Below are 26619 nucleotides of genomic sequence, written 5' to 3'. Positions count from 1 at the left end.
AAATAAATACTTAAGAGAAAGAGAAGCTGAAAAGAAGAAAAATTTTATGAATCGAAAAAGAAATAACAAAAGAAATGAAAAGACTTAAAGAGAAAGTGACAGATCTTGAAGACAGGCAAAGAAGATCCAACATACAGATAATAGAAATCTCTGAAGAACTAACGCAAAACAAGGGAGAAAATAAATACCAAAAATGATAACTCAAGAAACTTTTCAGAAATTAAAAAAAAAAAGATTTGAAATTCCGTATTGAAAGAACACACAATATACCTGAATATATCTACTCAGAGCAACCAACACCAAGACAGTCTAGTAAAATTACTAGACTTTAATGAAAAGAGAAAACAAACTATGGGCACCACGGCAAAAACCACAAGTGACTTATAAGAGAAAAAATGATATTATCATCAGACTTTTTCACAGAAACACTTATGCCAGAAGAAAATCAATAATTAGAACACTCAAGAAAATGTAAGCTGAGGAGTGTATACCCAACAAAACTGACTTTTATGTACAAAGGGCACAAACTATTATCAACATGCAAAATTACCAACTTGCAAGCATTAGATGTAGTTACTCATAGAAGTACAACTAAACGAGTGTTTTAAGAAAAAAGTTTCGTGTGAATTGCTCTATGCTCAGACAAATGTAGATACAGGCACCTCAGAGCTCTTACAGGTTTGGTTCCTGAACACCACGATAAAGGGAGTCACGTGAATTTTTTTGGTGTCCCAGTGCATGAATAATTTATGTTGACATTATATTGTAGTCTCTTAAATGTACAATAGCATTATGCCTAAAAAAACAATGTACATACCTTAATTAAAAAATACTTGATTGCTAAAAAATGCCAACCATCGTCTGAGCCTTCAGCAAGTTGTAATCGTTTTGCTGGTGGAGGGCCTTGCCTTCTGTGCGATATCTGCAAAGCACCATAAAACGAAATGCAATAAAACGAGGTATGCTTGTATAGCACGTCTATTTAAAAATTGTAGTTAGAGTCGGGAGAACATATCTAAAGAAATTATTTCAAGTAATTATGTTAGTGCAGTAATTTTAGTATTGTTATTCTGATATTCTGTGTCAGAATATGGAATATAAATAATTATGAGACATTCTATCATCTCTTATATGTTCTTAAGCATAGGATTCTGATATGGAAGAAAGGAGATTCCTTTCCAATATAGAAGAGATTAGATTAAAAAACTGTGTGGTCCTTGTTTTGAATTGGAAATATCAATATGAACTCATGATGTATTTTATCTTTAGAAATGTCCCCTGAAGAGGCCTAGAAACAATGACGAAACCAGTAGCCCTGAGTCTCCCTGGTGTTCAGATTGTGGTCTTGAAATACCACTTTCTGCTAAAAAACAAAACAAAACAGAAAACAAACCCAAGATCTCTTGGAGAAGTAGCTGGGGCAGTAAAAGTACAAGAAGAGGCTGGACCACTTTGTCATGCTAGATAGCGAGAGAGCTGTCGAAGATTCCAGGGGCCAGGTCCACAGGACTCAGCACCCAAGCTGATCTTCCCTCTGGCTCAAGATGGAAAAACTCGAGCTCCAACGAAAGATAATAATGCAATGGATTGAAATCCACCAAATAGTTTAAATCCATTAGTTCATGCTGATATTTTAAAAAATCTGTTGGTAACCTCTGGTGATGATAGACAGCTAGTTCATTATCCTGAAAAATGGAAATACAAGGAAAGCATCAAGCACTGATCTTGCTTTTCCTTTATGAACTATATACCCTCTGGTCACCAGAGAGCATATCAGGGGAAGCATCTCTTTAAAGAAGTATTCCAACTAATAAATGAAAAAGAAACCATAGAATCAGACTTGCAGCATTTTGCAATCCCCAGTGAATCAGCAGATCTGGGCCCTGAGCATCAACAGCTGCTGACATCACAGAAAGAGAGATGACCAGACACCACATGCTCCTTGATGGAAGACATGCCACCAACTTTCCTCTTGCTGATGGGACTGGGCCTGCGTCCCATCCAGCGTCTGGATCGGCTGCCAATGTGCAGGAAGGGCAGGGGACAGAGGAACACACTGGGCTGCTATGTGACAATGCAGTCAGCAAGGCCAGACGTAGGAAGCTCTGTAGCTCAAATGCTTCCGGTTCCTTCACAGATACATTGTTTGGAAAATGAAGGGATGGAGAGGAAACGTACAGATTAAAAAGGACGTAAGGGGCCGGGCTGGTGGTGTAGTGGTTAAGTTTATGTGCTCAGCTTTGACAGCCCGGGGTTCGCAGGTTCGAATCCTGAGTGTGGACCTACACACCGTTCATCAAGCCATGCTGTGACAGCATCTCACATACAAAATAGAGGAGGGTGGGCATGGATGTTAGCTCATGGCCCATCTTCCTCACCAAAAAAAAAAAAGGACTTAAAAGGTAAAACAAAAATTTTCCAATGGACAAGTCTAAATGATTGTGTCTCGAGATGCACATTTGTGTGATACAAACTGTAAAGAAAGCCCAGTAACGATGGCTAGGAGAGTCAGGACGAGTTACTTTGGGGACACAGGAGGGGACTGAGATTGGTCTGGGGCACATGAAGTGGCCTCAGGGTACTGGGGAAGATCTCTTTCTTGACCTAAGTGTTGATTACAAAGGCGGTTGCCTTACAGTACTCAGGAAATTGTACCTTTGTTTTGGGTAGCTTTTGCATTTGTGTTTTATTTCACGATAAAGAGGTTTTAAAAATATATCTAGCACAATGCCTGGAGCATAGACCAATAACAAACTTGCGCTCTTCTCCTTCCCCGTCCGTCACATGACACTGTAGATTTGACTTCTTGGTGCTGGGCACCCAGCTGGGCACCTTATATAAGCTCCTTCATTTATTGCCCCTGCGATCCACCCACCTGAGGGCTCCATGAAGGCAGGACCACATCTCCCTTGGTGTCTCCGGCGCCTGGAACCCAGCAGGCACTCAAAACACACTTACTGAACGAGCGAATGAATGAATGTGTTTTGCAGGTGTAGAAACTGAAGCTCGGTTCATACAGTTGGCAAACAGCAAAGCTTTGCTTATTCACAGCCAGGCAGGTGGAAACTGGAGTGTGTCTCTGGTGTTGGGGTCCTGGTCCAGTTTGCAGGAAGGGCCATGGGGCATCCCCATCGGGCAGCCGGGCTGCAAGGCCGCTGCGGTTCTCCAGTGGAGCTGTCTCTGGGACAGGTGCCCCTCCCTGGATCCCGGTGTCTGTGGGAGTGGCAGTTCTGACTTTCCCATCGCCTCTTGTGCTGTGGTTCCCCCTAGGCTCCGCCAAGAGAAGACAGACACCGTGCGCTGCATCAAGTCCTGCCGCCCCAACGACGTCACCTGCGTGCTGGACCCAGTGCACACCATCTCCCACACCGTCGTCTCACTGCCCACCTTCCGAGAGTTCACCCGCCCTGAAGGTGAGTGCTGACTCCCATGGCCTGGAATTGGCGTGGGGGACCTGGGGGAGGCCGTCATCTAGAGAGGCGTCTGTGTGAGGCAGCCCCCTTTGGGGCCTCCAGTGCCTGAGCTGATGTTTGGCCGGAAGAAGCCATTCCTTGGTAAGACATGGGTTTGGGGTTTGAAGTGTAGACCTTGCCCTGCCCCGCATCTCCTCCATCCCCAGACTACACAGCACCATGCCGGCCCATCCCTGGCTCTTGGGTAACAGTCGCTTAGCTATTAAGTTGTTGGCTCTGTGCCAGCACTGGGGAGTCAGGGAGGGCCTCCAGGAGGAAGTGACTTCCACACTGGGGCCTGAGTGGTTGCTAGGAGGTAATCTAATGAAAGTGGGGAGCACGGAGAAAGGAGGGTGTCAAGCAGAGCTGAACACATCTGGAAAGGTCTGGAGGGAGTGTGGGCACTTGAGGGGCTAAGCCAGCTTTTTCTGGCTGGAGCGGTAGAGACTTGGCAAGAGATGGGCTGAAAGGATAAACCAGAGCCTAAACTTGGAGTTGGGGCTGAAACTCCAAGGCTTTTGGGAGCGGTTAAAGGGTTGCCCCTGAGGATACTTGTGTACAGAAACATGACCCTGGACACCGAGGGGCAGAGGGACTGCAGGGGCTAGACTGGGTCCAGGGAGCCCAGGAGTAAAGTGGTCAGTGTTCCTGCGCCCGTCCCACCCTGCAGGCAGCTCCTGCCTTGCTATGTAGACCTGCCATCACAGCACCCATTTCACCGGGGCGGGGCTGGGGGTGGCATGCTCCCGGGGCCCAGCAGAGGGCTGTGAACCGGTGCTGCTCTGGACTCCTTGCTTCCGGGGTGTGCAGCCCTCGTGCCGGAGCTGGTGTGGTCTCCAGCCACCCCTTCCTCCGTGGAGTCTTCATCCCTGGCCTTCGGAGGAGCTCACCATTGTTGATGCATTCAGCAAACGTAGACTGAGCCTCCCATGTGTCAGGTTGGGGCCAGGCTCTGGGACACAGTGATGAGGAAGAGCCCCTGACTCCCTCAGGGAAGATGTACAATTGAGGCGTGACCGCGCCCTGTGTCTACACACCGAGACAGGGCCCTGCAGGGTCGCGCAGGAGCACGTGCCAGAGCATAAAACCTGGTTGTGGGGGGCGGCGAGAGCAGGAGAGGCTCCCCAAGGACGTGGTTGCCTGAAGGAGCAGGTGGCCCCTCGCTCCCCACCCTGTTCCCCTAGAAAAGGGGAGGGCGGCACAGACTGGGGTCGGAGAAAATCACTGACTGGTGTTTGCCTTGTGCAAAATGATGGGTTCCACCAAACCACAGACAAATCCTTCCCAAATCCCTAACGGCTGGTTTCGTGGCCTCTCGGCCGGCGCTGGTCTGTGAGTTGGTTCTACAGGGAATTGGGCATCACTGGAGACAGCCATCAGCGTCCTCTGCCCGGGAGATCCAGACCTTGACCTGTAGCGCTGAGAGGACCCTTAGTGGGCATTGGCGGGCTGCCTCCTTCACTTTACAGATGAGGAAACTGAGGCCCAGAGAGAGGACGCACCCAAGATCGCCCAGAGCAGGAGTAGAATCAGGGCCTTGTGCTCCTGGTGCAGGGCAGTTTGCCCCGCTTCCCGTCTGGCTGTCCGGGGGAGGGACACAGCCGCCGAACTGCCCAGCCCACCCTTGGAACCCGCATCACCGTGGGGCAGGAGACCGGCCTGCTCCTTTGCCCTTTCTTCCCACTCTCTCTTTGTCCCCTCATCCACCTCCCTTCCCCTTCGTCCCAGCTTCATGAAGATTCCTAATTACTTCTTAGTGCTGGCACTGCACTGAGTAGCTCCATGACCTCAGGGAAGATCCAGAATCTCTCCAGGCCTCAGTTTCCCCATTGATAAAAAGGGGGGCTGGGCTATGCACTATGGCCCTTCAGGACCCCTCTGCCTTCTCCACGCAGGGGTCCCACGTGCTGGGGTCTCGTTTCCAGAGGGTGCACTCCCCGGGGTCGGGGGGCCGGGCGCTGTCCCCTCTCCATGCTGAGCTTCTCTATGGCAGAGATCATCTTTCTCCGGGCCATCACGCCAGCCTATCCTGCCAACCACGCCGACATCATCTTTGACATCACGGAAGGGAACCTGCGGGACTCTTTTGACATCATCAAGCGTTACATGGACGGCATGACCGTGGGTGAGTGGCCCGAGATGTCCAGGTCTGTCCAGACGCCTCCTTGTCCTCCAGCCAATGGCTTAGCTAAGGTCTGTTGTGCAACCAGGCGGGAAAACCTCTCTGGACCAGGGCAGCTGCCATCTGAGTCCCCTTCCTAGATCCGGTCCCAGCTGCACCCCCAGCCCCCCTAGTCAGTCCCAGCAGGAGGAGCACCCGGGGCCGTGGAGCCTGCCTGGGACCCGCCCCTGGCTGTGCCACCGGCTCTCCAGGGGGTGGCCCCTGTGGGCCTCAGTATCCCCACCTATAAGTGGGCAGGTTAACTAGATCTCTGTGTCTCACAACGGCGAATTTCAGACGCTGTCACATAGGTGAAATGCTTGTCCCAGTGCTCGGCAGACGCCCCAGTCAGTGGGAGCTGATGTGATTTTTATTCTCATGGTGCAACGAAAGGAGTAGCAACCGGGGATCAGAGGACCTGCACCCTGATCTCGGCCCCGGAACTGACTCTCCTTGCCCTGTGTCCAGTTGCTGTCCCCTCCTTGCGTGGCAGTCAGTAAGGGGTCCGAGGTCGTGTCATGGCGTACACACATGCACAGCCCCTCTGAACGTGGCCCCGTGGGAGCCTCCCCCTGGAGATGCGCTGCCTTGGGCGCTGAGGGAGGGCCGGGCAGGCGACAATACCGGTGCCTCTGCGGAGGCAGAGCAGGGACTCAGTGAGGAGGGAGGGGAAGGGGCACCCACAGAGCCCCGGCGGGGGAGTGGGTGGGTCTGGGAAGCTTCGCGTACTTCGTCTGGAGTGAGGGCGGTGACCGCAGAAGCCCTGTTGTTCCCGTCACTGTCGTTCACAGCGCCTGTCCTGAACTGTCGCCTTCTAAAGAGTTTAAGTTCACGGGGAATGAAAACAATCCCATCTGTCATTTTGGACTTAGATTTAGACTGTGAGCATTTTCAAAGAAGCTGAGCAACCGAGGGCCTGGCCCTGTCCTCACCTGGGCCTCAGTTTCCCCATTGTGAATGGGGGGGAGTGGGCTTCGTGGTCCCTTAGGTGCCGGGTTCTGTGCCATCTTGAGCGTCCACGCGGTTGGCCCCAGCAGAGTGTTTTGGAACATGGTCTCTAGGTGGCACTGTTGGATCTTAGAACCCAGGTGCCTGACGCCACAAACCCGACTGTTGTTATGCTGGCAGCTGGAGTCAGGCAATCGGTTTTCCCCTGTTGCCAAAGAGCCATTTATAGCGACTTTACAAGCTCTTAAATGGGTTTGCATGTTGTAAACATGACTGAGTCATTGGGGGGCTCCCCATCCCCAGCCTCCTCCTCCCCTAGTTGGCAGCAGGAATAATCAGTTAATTACAATTAATGGTCCATTAGCCCTCGCGGGGATTCCAAGGGGAGGGCCTACAGTTGGGTTGTCAGTAGTCATAAAACTTGCTGCCTGCTCTTGAGTCACTGCCCACTCTGGCCTCAGTTTCCCCCATTGTTAGGTGAAGAGACCCTTAAGGGACCTTCAGGTGCCTGGGGATGAGGGCAGACCGGAGGAGGTAGGGTCAAGGGTTTGTCCTGCCTGTGTCGGGGGGTGAGCAGCCTGATGACACTTGCATACAGAAGCCCACCTCCTGCCAGCCCTGTGCCTGATGTTGGGCCCGCAGGTGTGGCTGCAACACGGCCCGCCCTGGGGTCATTGACAGCTCTTGGAACCCTAGGAGCTGGAATCAGAAACTTCTGATTCACTCGTTCATTCCTTCTGTTTCTGCACTCTTCCTGAGCCCCCATCTGTACCAGGCCCTGGGCCAGAGGGTGTGGATACAGAGATGGATAAATACCACGCAGCCCTTGCCCCTCAGGGCTTTGCATTCCAGCAGAGGAGAGAGACAGCCCCGTGAACAGGTCGTCCCAACACTGCTGAAGCAGGCGTGCACAGAGAGACGAGGGCGCTCTCGGAGGTGGGTTCCCTGCAGTGTTTGTGCCTTCAGTTCCCAGCTGAATCCTTCCTAGGGTGACCCAAGCCAGGCGGTTGGGCAGTGGCCGGGCCCAGATCCAGTGCCTACCAGCACATTTTTCTAGCCACATCTATACTCCAAACAGAACCAACCTGGGAGTCTCTATTTGTCGGCTTCCCATCCACTGGGGCAGAAAATCCTGGCATGTCAGAGCCTGGAGGCTCCTGGAGATCACCTCTTCCAACTCCTGCTTTTGTAGAGGGGGAAACTGAGGCCCAGAGAGGCGAGGGGGCTTGCCATTCTTCTCATGGTGACTCCAAGGCAGAGTGGGGAGCAGAACAGAGCCCCCTGGTGTGAGAGGCGACCACAGGTGCCATCCCCACGTGCGCTTCCTGGGAATGGAGTGTGGACAAGGCCACAAAGACAGAGCAGCTTTTCGTCACTGCGCTTAGTCATGCGTGCCCTGGTCTTTGGAATTCTGGGCTGGGGCTGCGATGGGGAGGGCCCAGGCTGGCCCTTGGGAATTTGTCCTGGCTGTAGTCCTGCCTCCCAGGTGGGCCCGACCTCTTCCGTTTCTCAGTATGTTTGCAGGACGTCCCATCTGGTTGGGCTCCTGGAGTTTGCCAGTGGTGGAGGAGGGGTCATCCTTGGTCATCCCAGGGTGGAGGACCAAGGCTGGAGGGGGCAAGGTCTCGCTGAGGTGGGACCCAGGCCGTGTTTCGGGTTGGTCTCTCGTCTCTGTACCCGCCAGTTGCTGCCTAGGGTCTCTTCCCTGGGCTTCCTTACCCCCACCTCCTTCCTTCTCCTCTTCTGCCCCAAATAACCTGTGTACCCCAGGAGCTTCCGGGCCCCTGGGGGTGCCCATCTTGGCACACGCCGGCTCTGGACATGAGCGTGGTGCTGCAGCTCCGGGCCTGTCCGCCTGTGATGGATCATTCTGCCACTGGACTCGAGCCCAGGCATGAGCAGCCTGGGAACCACCGCTGAGCACGCTCACCCCCGCATCCCACCAGTCCTCACAAATACCTCCAGGGACAGCCGTGATTGTGTCCCTGGGGCAAAGGAGGGGACTGAGTAAATGAACCCCTGAGACTGAGCAACGGAAGAGCTGCAGGGCCCGGGGTCGGGGGTTTGCGAACTTGTTTTAGCAATGCAGTGCTCATTGCGAGCAACATCTTCGACAGAAACCTTTTATGTCAGCGGAGAGGGAAAAAGCACTTTCTGGGGCCGCTCACGCCTCCCATCGGCTGCGCCCCGGCCCAGTGAGAGTCACTGCACAGCCCCAGGCTGCCCGCAGCACCCAGGAAGGACGCCTCCCCACTCAACAGGTGTTGGCTGAACACCTGGCCCCTCTAGGCCACGCCCTGTGTGGACACCGGGCACAGGGTCAGGAAGGCTTCCTGGAAGAGGGGAGGTCTGAGCTGAGTCTTGACGCATGTGGAAGAGCGACTAACACTTAGTGAGTGCCAGGAGTGGGTGTTTCGTCACCACCCAACCCTGTGACATGGGGGGAGTATCCCCATTAACGGTAAGAGAGCGAGGGCCAGAGAGGGCAGGAGGTTTGCCCGAGGCCCCTCGGTGCTGAGGACAGAGCCGGCCTAGAGCCCCGTCTTCCCCAAACACCCAGGGCGGGAGCCCGCAGACGGCTGGTGCTGATGGGACAAAGCTGCTGAGTGTGGAGGTGTCCCCAGGACCCCGAGGCCGCTGAGTTCATCCTTCCCCCAAATAACAGAAGCAGGAAGTTCCCCAACTCAACTAAGAGCCTAAAAGGGCCAGGCTTGCCCCTAATGTATCCTTTAAAAACCAGGTCTTAGTGGGGATCAAGGCGGCTCGGTAGGGCCGAGCCTGCTGTCCTCGTCGAGCCGCTCAGCCGTCCTGGTGCATTCCTCTTTGCCCAGCTGTCACTGAAAAATGAAGAATGCATTTCTAACCTATGCAGAAATGCTCTATTAATGCCTGAGGTATTCTCGGGCCACTACAAAGCCTTCCTTAGCCAGCTCTGGATTCGTTCTTCACTCTGCAGGGTCCCAGCTGCAATCGGCGGGTGCTAGAGAAGGGGTCTTTCAGGTCCTGAGAGCTGATTAATGAGGGAGCCCTGGCCGCAATGGGCACGGGCCGTGTATTATCAGCCACCAGCAGCTGGGGCCACCCGTGGCTCCCCAGGCCTCTGGGCCACGGCTGGTGTCTGAGTCTCAGCCCTCCCCACCCCTGCCTGCTCACCACTTCTTTTTAACTCCCTATTTTTCTAAGGAGGGGAAAAAAAGTCTGTCTATACTGCGAGTCAGCTTTGCCAATGTTTCTCTTAAAATCTCCCAAACCCAAGAGGAAAGAGAGCACTCAGCTGAAGTTGCTTTTTGGATGCATTTGTTAATTTTATGTATGGCCCGCCTGATCCTGGGGCCAATATGGTAACTGACAGTGTTGATGGAGCAAGGCAGTCCCTCCTGTCGCACAGATGTGGCATGAAATTGAGGACGTGCAGGGAGTGTTGTGACATCAACCACGTGGAGCACGAGCTCCCAGTGGGCTGGGACTTGGGGCTCCCCACCAGGCACTGATATGCAGGACGCGATCGAATATTTACTAAAGACCACGCTGAAAAGATACGAACGCCCCCATCTCAGAGGCTCAGCGGGCAAACAGCCTTCTGCAGCCCTGAATCCTCCGTAGCAGGGAAGGACCGTCAGGACGTACTGGCGCGGTGATTCTGCACACAGTCCTCTTCAGGTTGTAGATCTCCACTGTCCTGTTTCGAGAGGAATCAGCCAGGTCTGGCCCCTGGCGTGTGAGTTGAGATTCATAAAATTCAACTGTGTTGGTGGATGTCCCTTGTAAATAATAATAATTAAAATAAGAACAGTCCTAAAACTACTAGTTAGTTAGCTCCACCAGCCCAAAAGTAAACTGAAGTAGGGAGATGGGTTTGCTAACTGTCCTTCCCCGACGGACGGGGTAGTTCTGCTTTTTGGTCTTTACAGAATTAACAGGAAGGCTCTGCTTTTATTAAAACAAGTACAAGCACAAGAGAACAAACCAGCGTTAGTTACCGGGTGTCAGCTTTGGGCCTCATGACGTCGTCACCACTCTTTTCACTTAAACTGTGACGTGAAAGCCCCTGTGTTAGGGCTTCAGAGGTCCTGGGAATAAAGTCCATTTTTCTTATGGATTTCATTCAGATGTGAGCCGTTGTCAGATGCAGCTGCTCCCCTGAGCTGCCCCGTGTCTCCACAAGAACTACCTCTCTCTTCCTGCTCTGAGTAAATAGTGGAGAGGTTCTGCAAGGAGCTAATGTTGGCCTCACCAGCTTCCCTCCCCTGTGGCCGGGCTCCAGGAGGGCGGCAGCCTCAGGGCCGTGGGGAGTGGCAGTGGTCAAGGGGCGGGCAGGCCTGGAGGGCACCGGGAGTAACTAGTTCACTGGCTCGCCCATTCCACAGTGCTTCTCGAGCGCCTACTATGTGCTGGGTGAAGAGGATGCAGTCTCTGCCCCTAGAGAGGCTGATGGTCCCCAGAGTGACCAGAGAGCACAGTGAGACGTGCTGTGGGTGCAGAGCCCAGGCTGCCCCTGCCTGGGCAAATCAGGGCAGGCTGCAGGGAGTAGGTGGCATCTGGGCTGAGTGGCACTGGCCAGGTGAAGAATCAGAGAGGGATGTTGGAGGACTTGTTTCCTTCCTCAGCGTGGAGGCATTTTGAACCTCACCTCTTGACCATACAGGCTTGAAGGGAGGTCTTGACTCATAGAGGGGTGGCCTTGAAGCTTCAAGACGAGCACTCCTACACGAATCGTGGAGCTCAGCTGCAGTCTGTGTGGTCAGGAGGTGCTGGGGAGGGGGCACGGGGTCCGGGCACAGTTTCCTTATCTGGCCAGTTCTTGCTTACACCGGCGGCTGCACCAGTGGCTGCTGCCCGGGACCCCTGGGCCTGCCTCCTCCCCGTCTGCCGACAACGGGGCTGGCAGGGGTCCAGAGCTGCAGGGGAGGGCTGCTCAGCCTGGGCCGGGCTGCAGCTCCTTCAAGCAGACGCTGGTGTTGGCTGCAATTTCGGGAGATTGTCTGTAGGCTGGGCAGGACCCTCTCTGGCTGGAAACGTGCTTTGATTATAACCTGCAGACCTGAGAAGAAATTCAGACCCCACTCCACATTGTGAACTTGTTTCTGGGGAAGCCCTCTGGTCTGACTTAGTGTGCGTGTATGAGGTGTGTGTGTTTGTGTCACTGGCTGAGTGTGAGTGTATGTGGGTGCGTGTAGGTGCGGGTGTGGCTAAGTATGTAGTTGTGCGTGGGGACGGAGACAAGTGTGTGTATGCACACAGGGTTTCATTTCTGAGATGTTTCGTACTCATTGGCTTGGAGAAAGGATAACCGTATGGTATCAGGGCCCGGCCTCAGGTCCCCAAGGCCACCCTGGGCCGAGGGACAGGGTCTGGAAATTTTGCTCACAGTTTTACTTGGGAGTGGAGGAATTGCTTGGTGCCCTGTGTGCGATCACTCATCCCGGGCATGGAGACCTTCACAAGCCCTATGCTGTTATGTCGCCTCGCAGCCTCGTGCCCCCCTAGGCTGGCATCACTGTTTATGTAAGAAATAAACAGAAGTGCTGGCCCGGGGGTCCCACAGCCCCCGCGTTGGAGCTGCCATTGGCGAGCAGGTCTGCAAGATGCCAATTTGTTTTCTGTCGTCCTCCACACTCCCAGCCCCCCAGGCGGCTCTGAGGGCCCCCGGGTCCCCTGAGGAGCTGAAGTGTTCCTGTCCCTGCCCCAGCTGACCGAGCACCGTGGCAGCCAGTCTTGGGCTCAGTAAGGTCTGAATGAATGGAAGATCACGTGATTGTCCGGCTCACATTAGAGACGGTTTCCTATGTTAGGTTAGGGGGATAAGCCCTAATTCCAGATGCCCATTGATGTAATTAGATGAAATGCTCATGTGGGAGCTCCTAACAGTGTGTGGCGCATGATGGGTGTGCAGAAAGTCAATACTAGTGGAACTCGAACTTCTCCGTGAAAAGGGGCTCGGCAGTTCCTTCTCCCCACCACGCGGGAGCCTCTGAATCTGACCAGTGTGTCGACACCCTCATACGATACCCTCACCACCACCCCCGTAAAGGTAACTAAAAACTTTCATATTTTGAAATAGCATTCTAAATTTCATCTGTGGATGTATACGGATTATTACTCTATTTCAAGTTTACCATTTGAAAATGATCAATGGTTGAGGGGACCCTTTGGAAGCAAAACAGGATTGAGTCTCTGCGCCCAAGTGCTGATGTTGGGGTGCGACGTTCTGAACTTGATTCTGGTTCTCTGTTTCTAGCTGTGTGACCTCAGGCAGGTCACATAACCTCTCTGAGCCTCAGTTTTCTTTTCAGCAAAATTGCCGTAACAATACTTGCCTCGCTGGGTGATGAGGACCGAGAGAGGCTGCGAGTGTTGACGTAGCTCGGCAGGTTGTTAGGGGATAAATGAGCCGCTGCAAGGAAGCCGTTGGAGCTGGAGAGCTGGTGACAACTCGGAGCCTCCTGAGGGGACAACAGGCCAGAGAGAAGTACAGAGCACAGGGCCAGGACTGTGCACCCCAAAGTGGCTGCAGCTGCCTGGGAGCTGACGGGCACGTCTCGTGGCCCAGCCTGAAGCAGGATGTGGAGGCCATGTCTTCCAGGTTCTGTCATCCTTGAATTGTCTTGTTCACTCAGCAAGAACACCCTGGGTTCCTACTCCATGCCAAGCCCTGTATTGGGTGCTGGAGACCAAATTTACATCCAAGCCAGAGATCTTGCTTTCAAGAAGCTGCCTAGGCTTCCCTAGCATCCTGCCTTCTGAGTTCCTGCAGCTGAAAGTGCCTGTTTTTCAGTGGTAGGCTCCATCTCTGTTACTGTCTCAGAGGGAGAAAGAAGTGGTATCTGGCAGGGCTGTACAGTTGAATATGTTGTGCACTGCAAAACCCTAGAGGGGTACCATTCACAGCCTAATCTATGTGCCATGCACCACCTGCTCAACTGTACACAGCACCCCCAGTGCAAGAGCTTGTGATTGAAGATACCAACCTAGTTATACCTCTCTGGGTGGCCTGGCAAGGCCTCCGTCAGAGCAGAGAGCTTGCTTGCCCAGCCATCAGGCTTCAAGTCACCATCACTCGTCCCAGCTAGCAGGGCCCAGATCACCTCCTTAAATCATTACCTCTTAAGGGGTTAAATCCGCACTGCTGACCCCGTCCTGCAGCCTGATCCGGAAAGCTTGGCCGAGGATCAGTACACACTGCGAATGAGATTCAGAAATTCCACCTAAAACAACAGTGCTGCTGCCCCTGCCCGGTGGTGAGTGATTGGCCCCGTCCTGGCTTTCACGGCAAATCCCGGGATTAGGCACTCTCTCTTCTCCGGGCGGCGCAGCCCTGTCACCCGGGGCCACACCCTGGCCAGCAGCCAAGCTGTTTCCCAGGGCAACGGCCTGGCTGCCTCCGGGCCTGGGATGGGCTGCAGCTGACTTCACCTGAGGCTGGCCGTGTCACTGTGGGGCGGTGGGATGCCAGGGCAGGCAGGGGTCTCTCAGAGGGGACGACATGGGATGAGAGGAGGACAAACACTTTCTGTGCTCCCTGTGCTGGGACCCCATGAAGCGGCGAGGGCGTCAGGCCCAACCCCGTGCCTGACGTGTAACCGTTCTGAAACAGCAAGCTGTATCCCTCCAAAGCCCCGTGAAGGGGCTCTCGACCCCCAATTTCACAGATGCAGAAACTCTCAGAGGTCACCCGCAGTCACACAGCCAGTGACTCCCCCAGGGTGCTCCCTGGCCTCAGGCTGGACTCTCAGAGGGCTCAGTGAGGTTCAGGGGGCACAGCCCCCACCTTTGAGCCCAGCTGAGTGAAGCACACAGGGGCCACAGGGCACAGCGCTGGAAACCTCCGGGCTCCTGCCCTGGGCAGCCCCTGGATGGCCCAAGCTGGACCCACAGTAATGGAACAGCATTCGTCCAGGGCCCAGGGCTCAGCCCAAGGAGGGACTCTGTCCACAGGAATGCCACCCTCTACACCCCAGCTCAGTTTTCAGGACCGAACCTCCAGCCAGCAGCCCAGGACTTGGTCAGGGAGGGTCACGGGGCGCCACCTGCCCCAGCAGCCCCCTCTGCGCCCACCTTGGGGAAGGAGGAGACGGCATGGTAGGCAGGATGGTGCACCAGGAGGCACCCTGCACTGGAGGCCCAAGCCTGGCCATCCCGAGCCTGGGGTCTGAGCACCACCCCCTGCACCCAGACAGGCTTTTGTGATGCAGCTCAGAGGAGAGAATGTGGCTAAAGGGTATGGTAGATTAGCTCTGCATTCGTGCATGGTGGTGTCACCGTGGATGGGACTGTCACAGCCCCAGCAGGAGGAAGGACACAAAACCCAAGGCGCCTGCCTTGCCGATGAGTGATGGCATCCATCAGGTTTGGGCTGGAAGACTCACCGGCCTGGCTGGCATCTGTGAATGCCCACCCCCGTACCTACTTGGTCCCCGTGGGCACATGCCCGAGTCGGTGGGGCTACAAATCGCCAGTGCACGAAGACACAGATGGCACGCCAAGCAGGGGAAAGGCAGCCAGGGTGCGAGAGGTGTCGCGGTGTCTCGGTGTCACGAAGGGAGTAGGAGAAGGTGCACAGGGGACAAGAGGTGGGAAAGAAGCACACCATTCTCCCTCGGGTCACCCGGAGGGCCCAGCCCCGTGCCTGGCCCAGGGGTGGATTCCAGTGGTGCCCACTGGTGGGTGAAGTTAGGCCGTCAGACAGCACTGGGAGCTGGTGGGTGGGGCTGGGGCCAGGCCTGTAGGCGGAGTCCAGGGACGATTCAGGCCAGAGGCCCCTCTGTGTTCTCCGAAGGAGGCCAGCGGTGGGTCCTGGGACCCCGAGATGCTGCCCTTCTCACGAGCCTCCTATGGCCTCACAGCCGCCACCCGAACCCTGGACCCATGTGTTGCATGTGGGCTGCTTCTCAGACCTGCTGGTCCCGGTGGCTCTGACGTCTTCACCAGGCTGCGAGGTCCCACCGGCACGCTGCTCAGCCTGGCCAAAACATCCCTCCTGTCTCAGCAGTGTGCTTCCGTGTCACGGGAGAAGGTGCTCCAGACAGACAGAGGTGAATCCCTACCTTGTACACGTTTGAGTCCAGAGGGCAGGAGCAGACAAGAAACGAGTATATATGTACACTGTCAGATGGCAGTGAGTGCTATGCAGAGGACAGGAGAGGAGAGGGGAGGGCAGGGTGTGGGCTGGGGGAGCAACTTTCAATCTGGCGGTTGGAGATATTTGTCAAAGACCTGAGGGGCTGAGGAAATGAACTATGCAGAGATCTGAAGGAAGAGAGGTCTAGCCAGAGGGAATAGCATGTGCAAAGTCCCTGGAGCAGAGGCGAGGCCCGTGTGGCTTGAGCAGAGGCATGAGGTGGTGGGTGATGAGGCAGGGTCTTGAAGCCGTTGTAATGCCCCTGGCTTTCCCACTGAGTGAGGTAGGAGCCATATGAGGGTTTCAAGATGACCCAACGTTTTGAAGCTCCCTCTTGGTGGTGGGGTGAGGCTAGGAGCGGGGAGACACTGCCGGCGATTGCAGTGGTCCAGGCTGAAGACGATAGTGCCTTCAACCACGTGGGTCCAGCAGAAGGCATGAGAGGCAGACAGACTCAGGACGTAATGGGAAGGCGTGCCAGGTTTTGCTGAGGAGTTGGATGTGGAGTCTGGACCCTGTGGATTTTGGCCTGAGAAAGGAGAAGCCGGGGGTGGCCAGCAGCTGAGATGGGGAAGGCTGTGACAGGGCAGCTTTGGGGGAGTCAGAAGTGCACTTTGGGGGCCGGCCCTGTGGCTTAGCGGTTCAGTGCACGCGCTCCGCTGCTGGCGGCCCGGGTTCGGATCCCAGGCGCGCACCGACGCACCGCTTCTCCGGCCATGCTGAGGCCACATCCCACACACAGCAACTAGAAGGATGTGCAACTATGACATACAACTATCTACTGGGGCTTTGGTGGGGGGGTGGGAAAGGAGGAGGATTGGCAATGGATGTTAGCTCAGGGCCGGTCTTCCTCAGCAAAAAGAGGAGGATTAGCACGGATGTTAGCTCAGGGCAGATCTTCCTCACAAAAAAAAAAGAAGAAGAAGAAGAAACTTTGGACATTAAGACTGAGGAGCTTGTTAGACCCCCGGGATGCGGAGTAGAATAAAGGAGTCTGAGACAGGTTAGCGTGTGGATGATGGTCAGAGACACGAGACCGGACGAGCTCACCGCAGGAGACCATGTAGACAGAGGAGAGAGGAGGCCAGAGGCCGGGCACTGCGGACCTCCCATGCTCAGAGGTCGGGGAGATAAGGAGGAGCCGCCGGAGGGAGAGGAGGCGAGCCTGGAACCGTGTCCTGGAAGAGGAGAAGGTGTTTCCAGGAAGAGGGGCAGTGACCCATGTCAACGCTGCTGAGAGTCCAGTCAGATTCTGCAACACCCAGGCCGATGGTGACCTTGACAAGGCTGTCTAGGTGGAACGGGGTGGAGGAGAGATGTGCTGGAGGTGGGAGCGCTGGAGGTGGTCTGGGGACTCCTTCTAGATCTGCTGTGAATGGGAGCAGAGAAGTCCCCATGCCAGTGGAAGGGTGTGGTGGTCATGGCCTTGTGAGTTTTTGCATGACTTTCTCTTCATTTGTGCAGTGTCCCCCTCTGTCCTCCCGTTTGTCTTTCTTTCTTGCACACACACGCATGCACACACACACAACTCACTAGGAGGTGACCTGGCACCCTGCAGGCTGCAGGATTACACGCACCTGCTGACTTCCAGAGTCACCTCGGGGTTAAAGCAAGCCCAGAGCAGCCTCGCAGCCTCTCCCGAGGTTCTCCAGGGCCCGTCTGTGTCCAGCCAGGATGATTTGTGACCCTCTGACTGCTGCTGCTGTGCACCTTCCGAAAAGCCTTTGATCACCGGGCACATTCATAAATTGTTCTTTTTTAAAAAACTGAATTGTTTTAGCCAAACAGCAGTAGAGGCATGTTGTACAAAATTTGGAAAAGAAGAGTCTGATGATGACAGGAATCTTCTGATGGCCTCACCTGACGACCATAAATACGTAAAGGACCCAGACACCTACTGTCACCCACTGTCACGGAGAGCATTTCCTGTGGCCTCGATGTTGGGTGTTTCCAGATGGACTCTACTAGAAATGTTCAATCCGTGGCCGAGGCTGAGAACCCCAAGTAGCGGGTCCCCATTATCACAGTCGTCAAATTAACAGCTAACCCTCTGGTGGCGCTTGCTGTGTGCCAGGTGCTATCCCAGCAGGTTATCTAAGCTCCAGGCTCAGGTGGCATGACTTGGGAGAGCACACGGCATGTCAGGACTCGATGTGGGGTTCCTGCCGCCATGACCTTCCTGAGTGACCTTACGCAGGGCGGAGTCCTACTCTTCGATGTCCGGCCCAGTCCTGAAATTTCTCCACATCTGCATTTCTCTGTATTGCTGAGCCCCTCCCCAGCCTATTTCTTGCCAGGCCACCTTGTCCTTCAGAGTTTAGCTCCAGGTCAACTCCTTGGTGAAGCTTCGACGAACGCCTGGTGCCAGGTCCCGGGTGTGCGCTTCTCCCTAGCTCCACTGAAGCATCTTTGGTGACCTTTCGCGGCCTCTGCTGCCCCGTCGTCGATGTCTGCCTTCCCCTGCGGCTGCGAGCTCCCTGAGGACCCGGACCAGCGCCCATCAGTGTTTGTAACCCAGCGCCTGCACTGTGTGAGCCCAGAGCAAGTGCTCCGTGCTCGCCTAATGAATAAAGAGAGGCCACTCCGTTCCAGCCCATTCTGCACTCACCAGCCTCGTGCCAGGCAGGCCTCTTAATCCCTCGCAAGGAGGAGGTAGTGTAGGCTTAACGCCTGGAAAGCAGAGGGCAGTGCTTGTCTCTCTCTGGTACTCCCAGGTCTTCAATTCTAAGTCAAGTCATGTTGGCAAGGCTTGTGCACATCCTGCCTTTCCATAGCCTTTGCTCATCTTGGGGCCACTGCAAGGGGTTCAGCGTGGCTGGAGCAGAGTGTGCTGGGAAATCAGGCTGGATAGGGCAGCAGGGGCCTAACCAAGGCGCACCTTACCTGCTATGAGCCGGGGCTGGGGTGGAGGGGGAAGAGTTCTAAGCAGAGCCCCAACACGCCCCTGCGTCTGACTTCCGTTGTAGAAGGCTAGTTCTGGCCACAGTGGGAGGGCGCGTGTGGCTGAGGAGGAAGGTGTTGTAGAAACAGTGAGGCCTGCACGGAGGCAGGGGTGAGGGTGGGGTGGAGCAGAGAGGAGAGGCTAGAGACTCTTAAAAATAGACAGCCATAGTAATGATCGAGCATGAGGGATGGAAGCAAGTGCCCTGTTGAGGATGACTCCAGGTTCTCGGGGGCTGGGAGAAGCGCAGGGGGTTTGGGGGAACAAGGTGGGAGGGTGTTTGAGTTGCCCGTCTGGGGGCGTCTGGAGAGGTTTGCGTGGGTGATGAGTTTGGGCCTGGGGCAGGGAAGGCCCCCAGCAGGCGGAGGCCACACAGAGGGGGAGGAAATGACTTCTCATCCCTCCCGTCACAGTCACATTTTTGGCCAACACATTTTGGTAGAAGTAGGTGCATCTGAGGGCAAATCCCTTCCGGAAAACCGCCCAGGCCCTGTCCTCCTTGGCCTGCTGGAAAGGGCAGTGGCCCAGGATCTGGGTTCGAGGGCTGGTGACCGCTCACTGGCTCCCTGATGTTCAGAACTCACTTCACCACACAGAGCCTTGTTTCTTCTCCATGAACCACGGACAACGAGGCTGAGATGAGCGGGAAAGAGACAGTAGAGGGGAGTGGGCTTTACAATGACAAAGCGCTGTAAAAATGTTAGTTGCCACGTCAGGGAGGGAGGCTGAAAGGTTTACTGCAAAGCTGACATTTCTTTTCATATTTCTCCCCAAGGGGAAAGGTGGACCGGGGGGCCGACTCTTTTACTCAGCTCCTGCAGCTTCCCCGTCCAAACTGTCTGGTTTAGCTCACAGGAGACCTGGGGAGGGAGCACATTTATAATAATCAAGAAATAGGGATGATGAGTTCTGCTGAGACATGTCGAGTGCCATTTGGTATTTTAAATATGCAGCCCAGACACCTGTCCCCCTTCCTTCCACGCTCCTCCCTGGGTGTTTTTCAGGGTTAGAAGAGAGGACAGGGTTTCAGGACTCCGTCCCTTCACTGCCAGTTACTGATGTAATTACACTATAATTCCTTTCTGCCATTTTTGCCCTATATTTATGACTCAGCCAAGGGCAGTACATTCTGGAAATTTCCTTCACATCACATTGCAGTGTGAGGAGAGAGCAGATGCAGTGGGACGGAAAGAGCTGGACTTTGGGGTCAGTCACATCTGGATAGAGCCCATGCCCTCTGAGCTGTGATCTGGGACATTCTACTCCCCAGTGACAGGAAGGTGTAATCTCTCCTCCATAGCCTTGTGGGAGGCCTGAACGAAGAAGTGGGCACGTGGGGTCGTCAATTCCCATTTCCCTTCCTCTGCTGTGTACCTCTTTCCCCAGCCCATCCATACTCTAGTTTTTTGCTTTGTAAGTACTGACAGTATTCCTTCGCGTTCTTGATTTTTCCTCTTTGCCTTTGGTTTGTGCTATTAATCCTAGCCTTCAGGGATCGTATTTCTTTCTTTCTTTTTTTTTTTTTTGTGAGGAAGATCAGCCCTGAGCTAACATCCATGCTAATCCTCCTCTTTTTGCTGAGGAAGACTGGCTCTGAGCTAACATCTATTGCCAATCCTCCTCCTTTTTTCCCCCAAAGCCCCAGTAGATAGTTGTATGTCATAGTTGCACATCCTTCTAGTTGCCATATGTGGGACGCGGCCTCAGCATGGCCGGAGAAGTGGTGCGTCGGTGCACGCCCGGGATCTGAACCCGGGCCGCCAGCAGCGGAGTGCGCGCACTTAACTGCTAAGCCACGGGGCCGGCCCGAGGGATCATATTTCTATCAAGGAAAATTTACTGAGATCTGGGTGATGGTTTGCTTTTTTACTGAGATCTGGGTGGTGGTTTGCACCATGGTAGTGTTTGGCGAGACCACATGGGTCTCCTCTGAGCTCCCAGGTTCTCCATTCCAGCACCTTGTCCACACAGGCCCACACTTCACCTTCCTCCCTGGCTGTGGCTCTGCGTGGTGGCCACCAAGGCCAGACAGTGAGGCCTGGCTCTCATTTGTCGCCTCTTTCCTTCCAAGAGGTCAAAGCCTGGAAACTCCAGGACCTTTGGCTATCGTCCACTCTTTCCCAACACTTTCATTTCTCGATGATAATTTTCAACTTTATTAATTGTGTTTAATGCTTTGATCTTTAGTTCACTCATTCATTCAACAGCTGTTGGTTGAGTGCCTCCAGTGTCAGGTACAAAGTAGGACCAAGGACCTACTGTGTTCCAAGAACCAGGGATTCAAGAGTGGCCAAGAAAGACAGTGCTGTTGGCCTCTGGCCTTACACTGCAGTGGGGAGACTGGTGATAAGCAAGAAAACAAATGACTCTGTACCCTGATTGCAGGTGGAGATAGCTTCTTTTCTTTCTATGATGTTGACATGGGGCTTTCTGCCTCTGCCTTTTCTAACTCAAATCTCTGTCTTTAAAAAGCACAGTTAGTTTCCACTGGCATGAGATATCACAGTCTCTTAATTCATCATCTTGTTTGTTAAAATATTCTTTGACAACCGTGTTCACGCCATTACACTTGGTCAGTTAGAATCACAGGACTCTGAGTTGGAGGCTAAACTTCAGAAAGGACGGTGACTTGCACAAGGTCACACTGCTGGTCAGTGAGGAATCAACGTGGGACCCCACAGCTCTGACCCCAGGTCTCTTTATAGATAAAGTTCTCGTGTCAGAGACATGAGACTTGTGCAGAGAGCCCCATGGCTGATTTTCCATCCTTCAAAAAATTGATGGACAATCAAATGCAACCCCAACCAGCAGAAGCTGGGGGATGGCTTCAGGGGACAGGATTGCAGGCCACAGACCCCAAGAAAGTCTCCCCATTGGACTCGTGTGCTCCGTGTCAGGCTCCTGGATCCCCGCACATCAGCTGCAATTTACAAAGCAGAGACGAGACATGAAGGTGAAGTGCCCGAGGGGGCCTACATTTTTCAAAGGGAAAAAAAAGGCTTAATTATATCTTTAAGAGGCACAGACACGCCGAGGAATACCAGCAGCGTCTGAGACCCGAAGCAGAAATGCCAAGGACGAGGATTTGGAAGATTAACACAGTTGAACTCAGCACCATGCCTTTTTTTTCCTGAGGCTCTGGGAAGTTGGGGAGGTAAACTCCCAGCAGGTAAGATGGACAAGGCAGCCGTGACAGAAATGCACCTCTCCCCGTAGCCTGCATTTTGCTGCCAGAATGGTCATTCTGAATAAAACGGCTCTCGCTCAGAGCCTTCAGAGGCTCCCCTTCCTCTCCTTGAGGACAGTTTTGTCTTCCTTCCTAGATCGTGGGGGCCTCAAGGACTGATGTCCCTTCCTTCCCCTCTCCTTCCTTCCCTTTCTCTCTCCTCCCTTCTCTCTCCTTCTTTCTTCCATTGCCTTCATCCCACTCAATAATTGTGACGGAGCTCCTGCTGTGTCCTGCCCCGGGCCCTGGGCTGCAGACAGTGGGACAGAGATGAATGCGATGCAGACCCTGCCCTGAAGAGGGCACGAACCCTGAAGGTTCCCTGCGACGGGCAGATGCAGTGTTACAGCCGAGCTCCCTCCAGGTACCAGGTGACACAAAGGGAAGCTGGAGAGGCTTCATGAAAGAGGACATAAGCAGTCCAGCTGGCCGCCAGGCCTGGCACACGGCAGATGCTGACTGCATATCTGTAGGGTCAAGTGGATGGATGGAATTGGAGCCCTGGTGGAGGCTTTCTGATGTTTGCGATGCCACATATGGGCAGCAAGTGCTCCTCTCCTTCCCCTCCATTGTTTCCCTGCACGAGGAAGGTTGTTGGTGATTCTGAAAGAACAATGGTCTAGAATCGGTGATGAGGGGGAAGCCAAGAAACTGCTGACCCAGATTCCTGGTTCCGTGAGACTGATGAGGTGTGAGGTCCCTGGAGAAGCCCTTTACCACCTCCTCAGCCTCGTCTGCCTGTCTCTCCCCAAGATTAATACTGTTCCCAGAACTCGCCTGAACATTCATACTTTTGGGCTTTGCACATGTCCTACCTGCTTCCTTGGCTCCTACTTATTCTTCAAAATCCAATTTAAAGTCAGTTCCTCTGTGGAATCTTCCTTAAACCTCCCCTGTGCAGAGTGGTCTCTATTGGCTGGATAGATGGATGTTGAATGGTTGGGTGGATGGATGGATGAGGGATGGATGGGTGGATGGGTAGATGGATGGATGGATATAGGATAGACGGATGATGGATGGATGGATGATGGAAGGATGGATGGATGGATGATGGATGGATGGATGGATGTGTAGGAAAGCTGTGAAGAAAGAAGTGATATCAGGAGAAAGCCTGGGTTCAGTCAAGGTGAGGACAAGGAGGTGAAACTCAAGCTTGAACTAACCTGGGAATGGAGGGAACACGTTCACCCAAACCAGACCTCCAGGGAAGTGTGGCTAGGCTGAAGAAGTAGTGGTCAGGTCTGCTGAATGGGCATGGCCTGAGAAAGGGAGCCCTGGGTTGACTAGGGCTATGGAGAGACTTGGAGAGTCAACGTGGACTTCAGGTCAGAGGGGAGGGATAGAGACGCTGATTCTGGAGAACAGGAAGGGAGGCACATTCCTGGGCACTGCTGTGTGCACTCACACAATTTCTTGGTTAACCCCTGCAGCACGCCTGTTTGTTCCGCCTTAATCATTTTTCTTGTTAAATGCAAAGATCCTGAGAAAATCCAGGCAGTGAATGTGACATGCATCAGAAATTCACCCTCCTCCCTGCCCTGTCCCTTCCCAATGCCCTTTTCACTCCTGCAGCCCTCTGCTTCCTCTTGTGTTTCTTTGTCTCATCATTTAGCCGTTTACAATCCGAACAATTGGCCACAGCATGGAGCTCTGGTCTCTAGCCATCACAGAAACTGAATCTCGTGAAGCGCCCTGATGTGATGTATTTATATGCAAACATTTTCTACACATTCAGAACTTTCCTTTCTCCTCAAATTTTAAAATCAATCCAGTAAAAATACTCGACACTTGTTCTATTTTTCAATCATGCAAGAGTTTAGCCGTACTTGAACTGAAAATCAACTCACATTTAAATATGGGGATGCTCTTTGACATCCAGTGGTCGTTTCTGAAGAAGAAGGAGGACCTTGTATTTGTTTTCTTTCTGATTTTCAAGGTCGCTATTTTTAATTCCTGTTTCACAGAAGAGGAAACTGAGAGTCAGAAAAGTTAAATAACTCATCTGGGGTCCCCCTGCTGTTCCCTGTCCCAGAGCCTAGCTCACTGCATCGGCACTTTCTCTTTCCTCTCTGTGCCCCGACTGAGCCCACCCAGGACAGCCCATCATTCTCTCTACATACTTATTGAGCCCAGCGCCTGCACACATAGGTACGCCCAGAGACTTCTGTGGCTCTGGACTGTGGATGCTATTAAAGTTCCCACCTGCAGCAGGGAATCTGTATTTAAATGTGCATGTGTGTGTAATATAATTATTTTATAATATTTTGCAATATTTATATTTTATATTAAAATTTATAATAAATATATTGTATATATTAATAATATATAAATTACATATTTTATATAATACTAACATAAATTTATATAAAATAAAATATATAGATATGTATAAAAGTTTAAATTTAAAATACATATTTTATATATAATAATATTTATATATTAGATTTTTAATATATTTTAAACATTTATGTATTTATATTATATAGTAATAATATATAGTTTATAATATATATTTATATCACATATATCCTAATTATATGCTATATAAATGTAATGTATATTAATTATATGCTACATAAACATAATAATGATATATAGAAATATATATCTGATCATAGCTTGCAGAAGTGTACTCTCCACCTCCATTGCTCCCCTGTCCTAGAACAGTTCTCAGGCTCACCCAGCCCCTCTCTTCTTTCCTTCAAGCCCCCTGAACCCCTCTGAGCGTTGGAAGGGTAGTAATAACCTTCTCTGCCCCTGGGAGGGTGAGGTCAGCAGGTAACCCAGGCCACTGAGGCTGGTGGGTGCCATTGTTGGTCTCAGGCCTGGGGAGAGGAGAAGGTGATGCTGCTGGGGGCACGAGGGGGCAGGAGAGCATCGGGCTGTGATCCCCCCAGGGGACCATGGGGGAGCCCCCACCCACCTGGCCCAGACTGTGCCCAGGGAGGGGCAGGCAGGAGTGGCCCGGTCATCAGGGGCGGCTGGCAAACCGAGGGCGGTGACAAGCCCATGTCTTTAGGTGGGAGCTGAAGATGTTCGAGGGCGTTCAAACAGGAAGATGTTCATGGGCGTTCAAACAGGACAAAGCTGCAGTGTCATCACGGGGTAGGAGGAGAGAAAGGCTGCTGACAGCCCACAGAAGCCTGTGCTTATCTCTCTATCAGAGCTAAAGCCCTTGTTTGCTTAGAATAGCCTGGAATTCCACCCCGGCTGCTGGGCATTTCACTTTTGAAACCTAAGCCCAGGGAGTGAAAGGGGGGACGATGCATCCAAATTCCCCTTCTGAGCATGAACTTGGTGTTCCTGACTGGGAGCCAGCGCTGGTGCAGGACGTCCTCGCGACCCTTCAGTCTCCCCAGGGCCTTTGCTGAGTGCAGAGCGGGCGCCAAGGGCCCCCGTGCACATTTCCTACGTCTGTGGCGGGGCTGTTTGTAGAAACCAGCCCGGAATCAGCGATTTGACACAGCAAACAATCAGTGGCTACTTCTCAACACATGGTTGTGGAGCCGCCGGTCCAGGCCTGCTCTTTGCCAGCATCCCTGCAATGGTGTGCGGGGCTGCTGGTCATGCGCTCTTCCCAGCCCCGCCTTCAGTGACGTCCGTTGGTGGCTTGAAATCAGCCATGGAAATTGTCATATGGTCCAACCAGAGAGCCGGCTGTTCAGCAGTTCTAGCAAACCCCTGCCCCACATGACTCTGGGCAAGTCCTAATATCAGAGCAGGTGGGATGCAGAAGGGGCCATAGAGGTGGTTCATTCCTAAATGTCAACAGCTGTTGGTGGCGCCTGCTGTGCGCCAGGCACTGGGGATAAGCCTGCAGGCTCTGCTAGTGCTGCTTCCTCTGCAGGGAAGGTCACCTCCTCCAAGAAGTCTCTCCTGACTCCCCCCGCCTTCCTCACTTCCATTCTCTCCCCTGCTGGACGACGTGCAGACTTCCATCAGAGCACGGCACTTACCTAGATCCTCAGCCGGCTTTGAAACCAGGATTCTATTAGTTTTCTTTGTATCTGAGAACAGCTTCTGGAGGCTGTTGAGGAATGCATGAGTGCACATGAGCCTGCCGGTCTGGTGGGGACATCGCCCTGCACACCTGGAGCTCACACCTTTACCAGTCGCTGCGCTGGGGTATCTGGATCACACAGTGCGGAAGCACAGGGTCACGTGGCATCATTTGCTCGCTGAGGAATCTGAGCCCCAGAAAAGATGGCGGTCCCTCCACAGTCCAGCCAGGATGATAACACTCACCCTAGCCCCATCTGTCTCATCCCAGAGCACAGGGGAGTTTTCTTTGTGAGCCTTTGGGTGCCCTGCCAAGGCAAGGCGGTGCCAGCAGGGCCTGGCCTGGAGATACGGAGCTGGCCAGGCACAGGTTTGGAGAGAGTTACGGAACCCACTCTTACCACCCAGTCCTTCTCCCCTGCAAATCTGCAGAACACCTGGGGTTGCTCCCTCTTCCACCTGGACCAAGCTGAGCTTTGTCTGTGCCCTGTACTCTGAGCCCCAGCAGGGGAGGCCACCAATCATGGCCTTTGCCTGGTCCCCACCCTGGTCCAGGCAGAATTCCCTGCCCCCCTCAGCAGCTTCACCCAGCAGGTTTCTGCTTTCCCAAGACCGACACCTGTCTCCCCTCTGCCGCCTGTCCTCCTTCTGATGGCCCTGGCCCATCTCTGCTGCTCAGGCTCGACCCACTCTGAGCCTCTGTCACCCGAACTGCCTCTTGCTCACCTGTTACCACAAACACTGAACAATGAGCTCAGGTGTCACCCTCCACAG

The 26619-nt window shown here is 53.5% G+C and overlaps 1 protein-coding gene across 1 annotated transcript in view; it reads left to right on the top strand.

Annotated features, from left to right (window-relative positions):
* Positions 1–26619, top strand: part of FBLN1 (fibulin 1) — an 86685-nt gene that overhangs the window by 58723 nt on the left and 1343 nt on the right. Inside the window, exons 15-16 of the mRNA XM_004437981.3 lie at positions 3271–3413; positions 5446–5577. Coding sequence (XP_004438038.1) covers positions 3271–3413; positions 5446–5577 — 275 coding nt within the window. The remainder of the gene's footprint in view (positions 1–3270; positions 3414–5445; positions 5578–26619) is intronic.

This window comes from Ceratotherium simum, chromosome 25 (genome assembly GCF_057802395.1).
Source record: "Ceratotherium simum simum isolate JZ-2026a chromosome 25, ASM5780239v1, whole genome shotgun sequence".
NCBI classification, from domain to species: Eukaryota; Metazoa; Chordata; class Mammalia; order Perissodactyla; family Rhinocerotidae; genus Ceratotherium; species Ceratotherium simum.
Note: the sequence above shows the minus strand (reverse complement) of the source record. Positions and strands in the feature narration are given on the sequence as shown.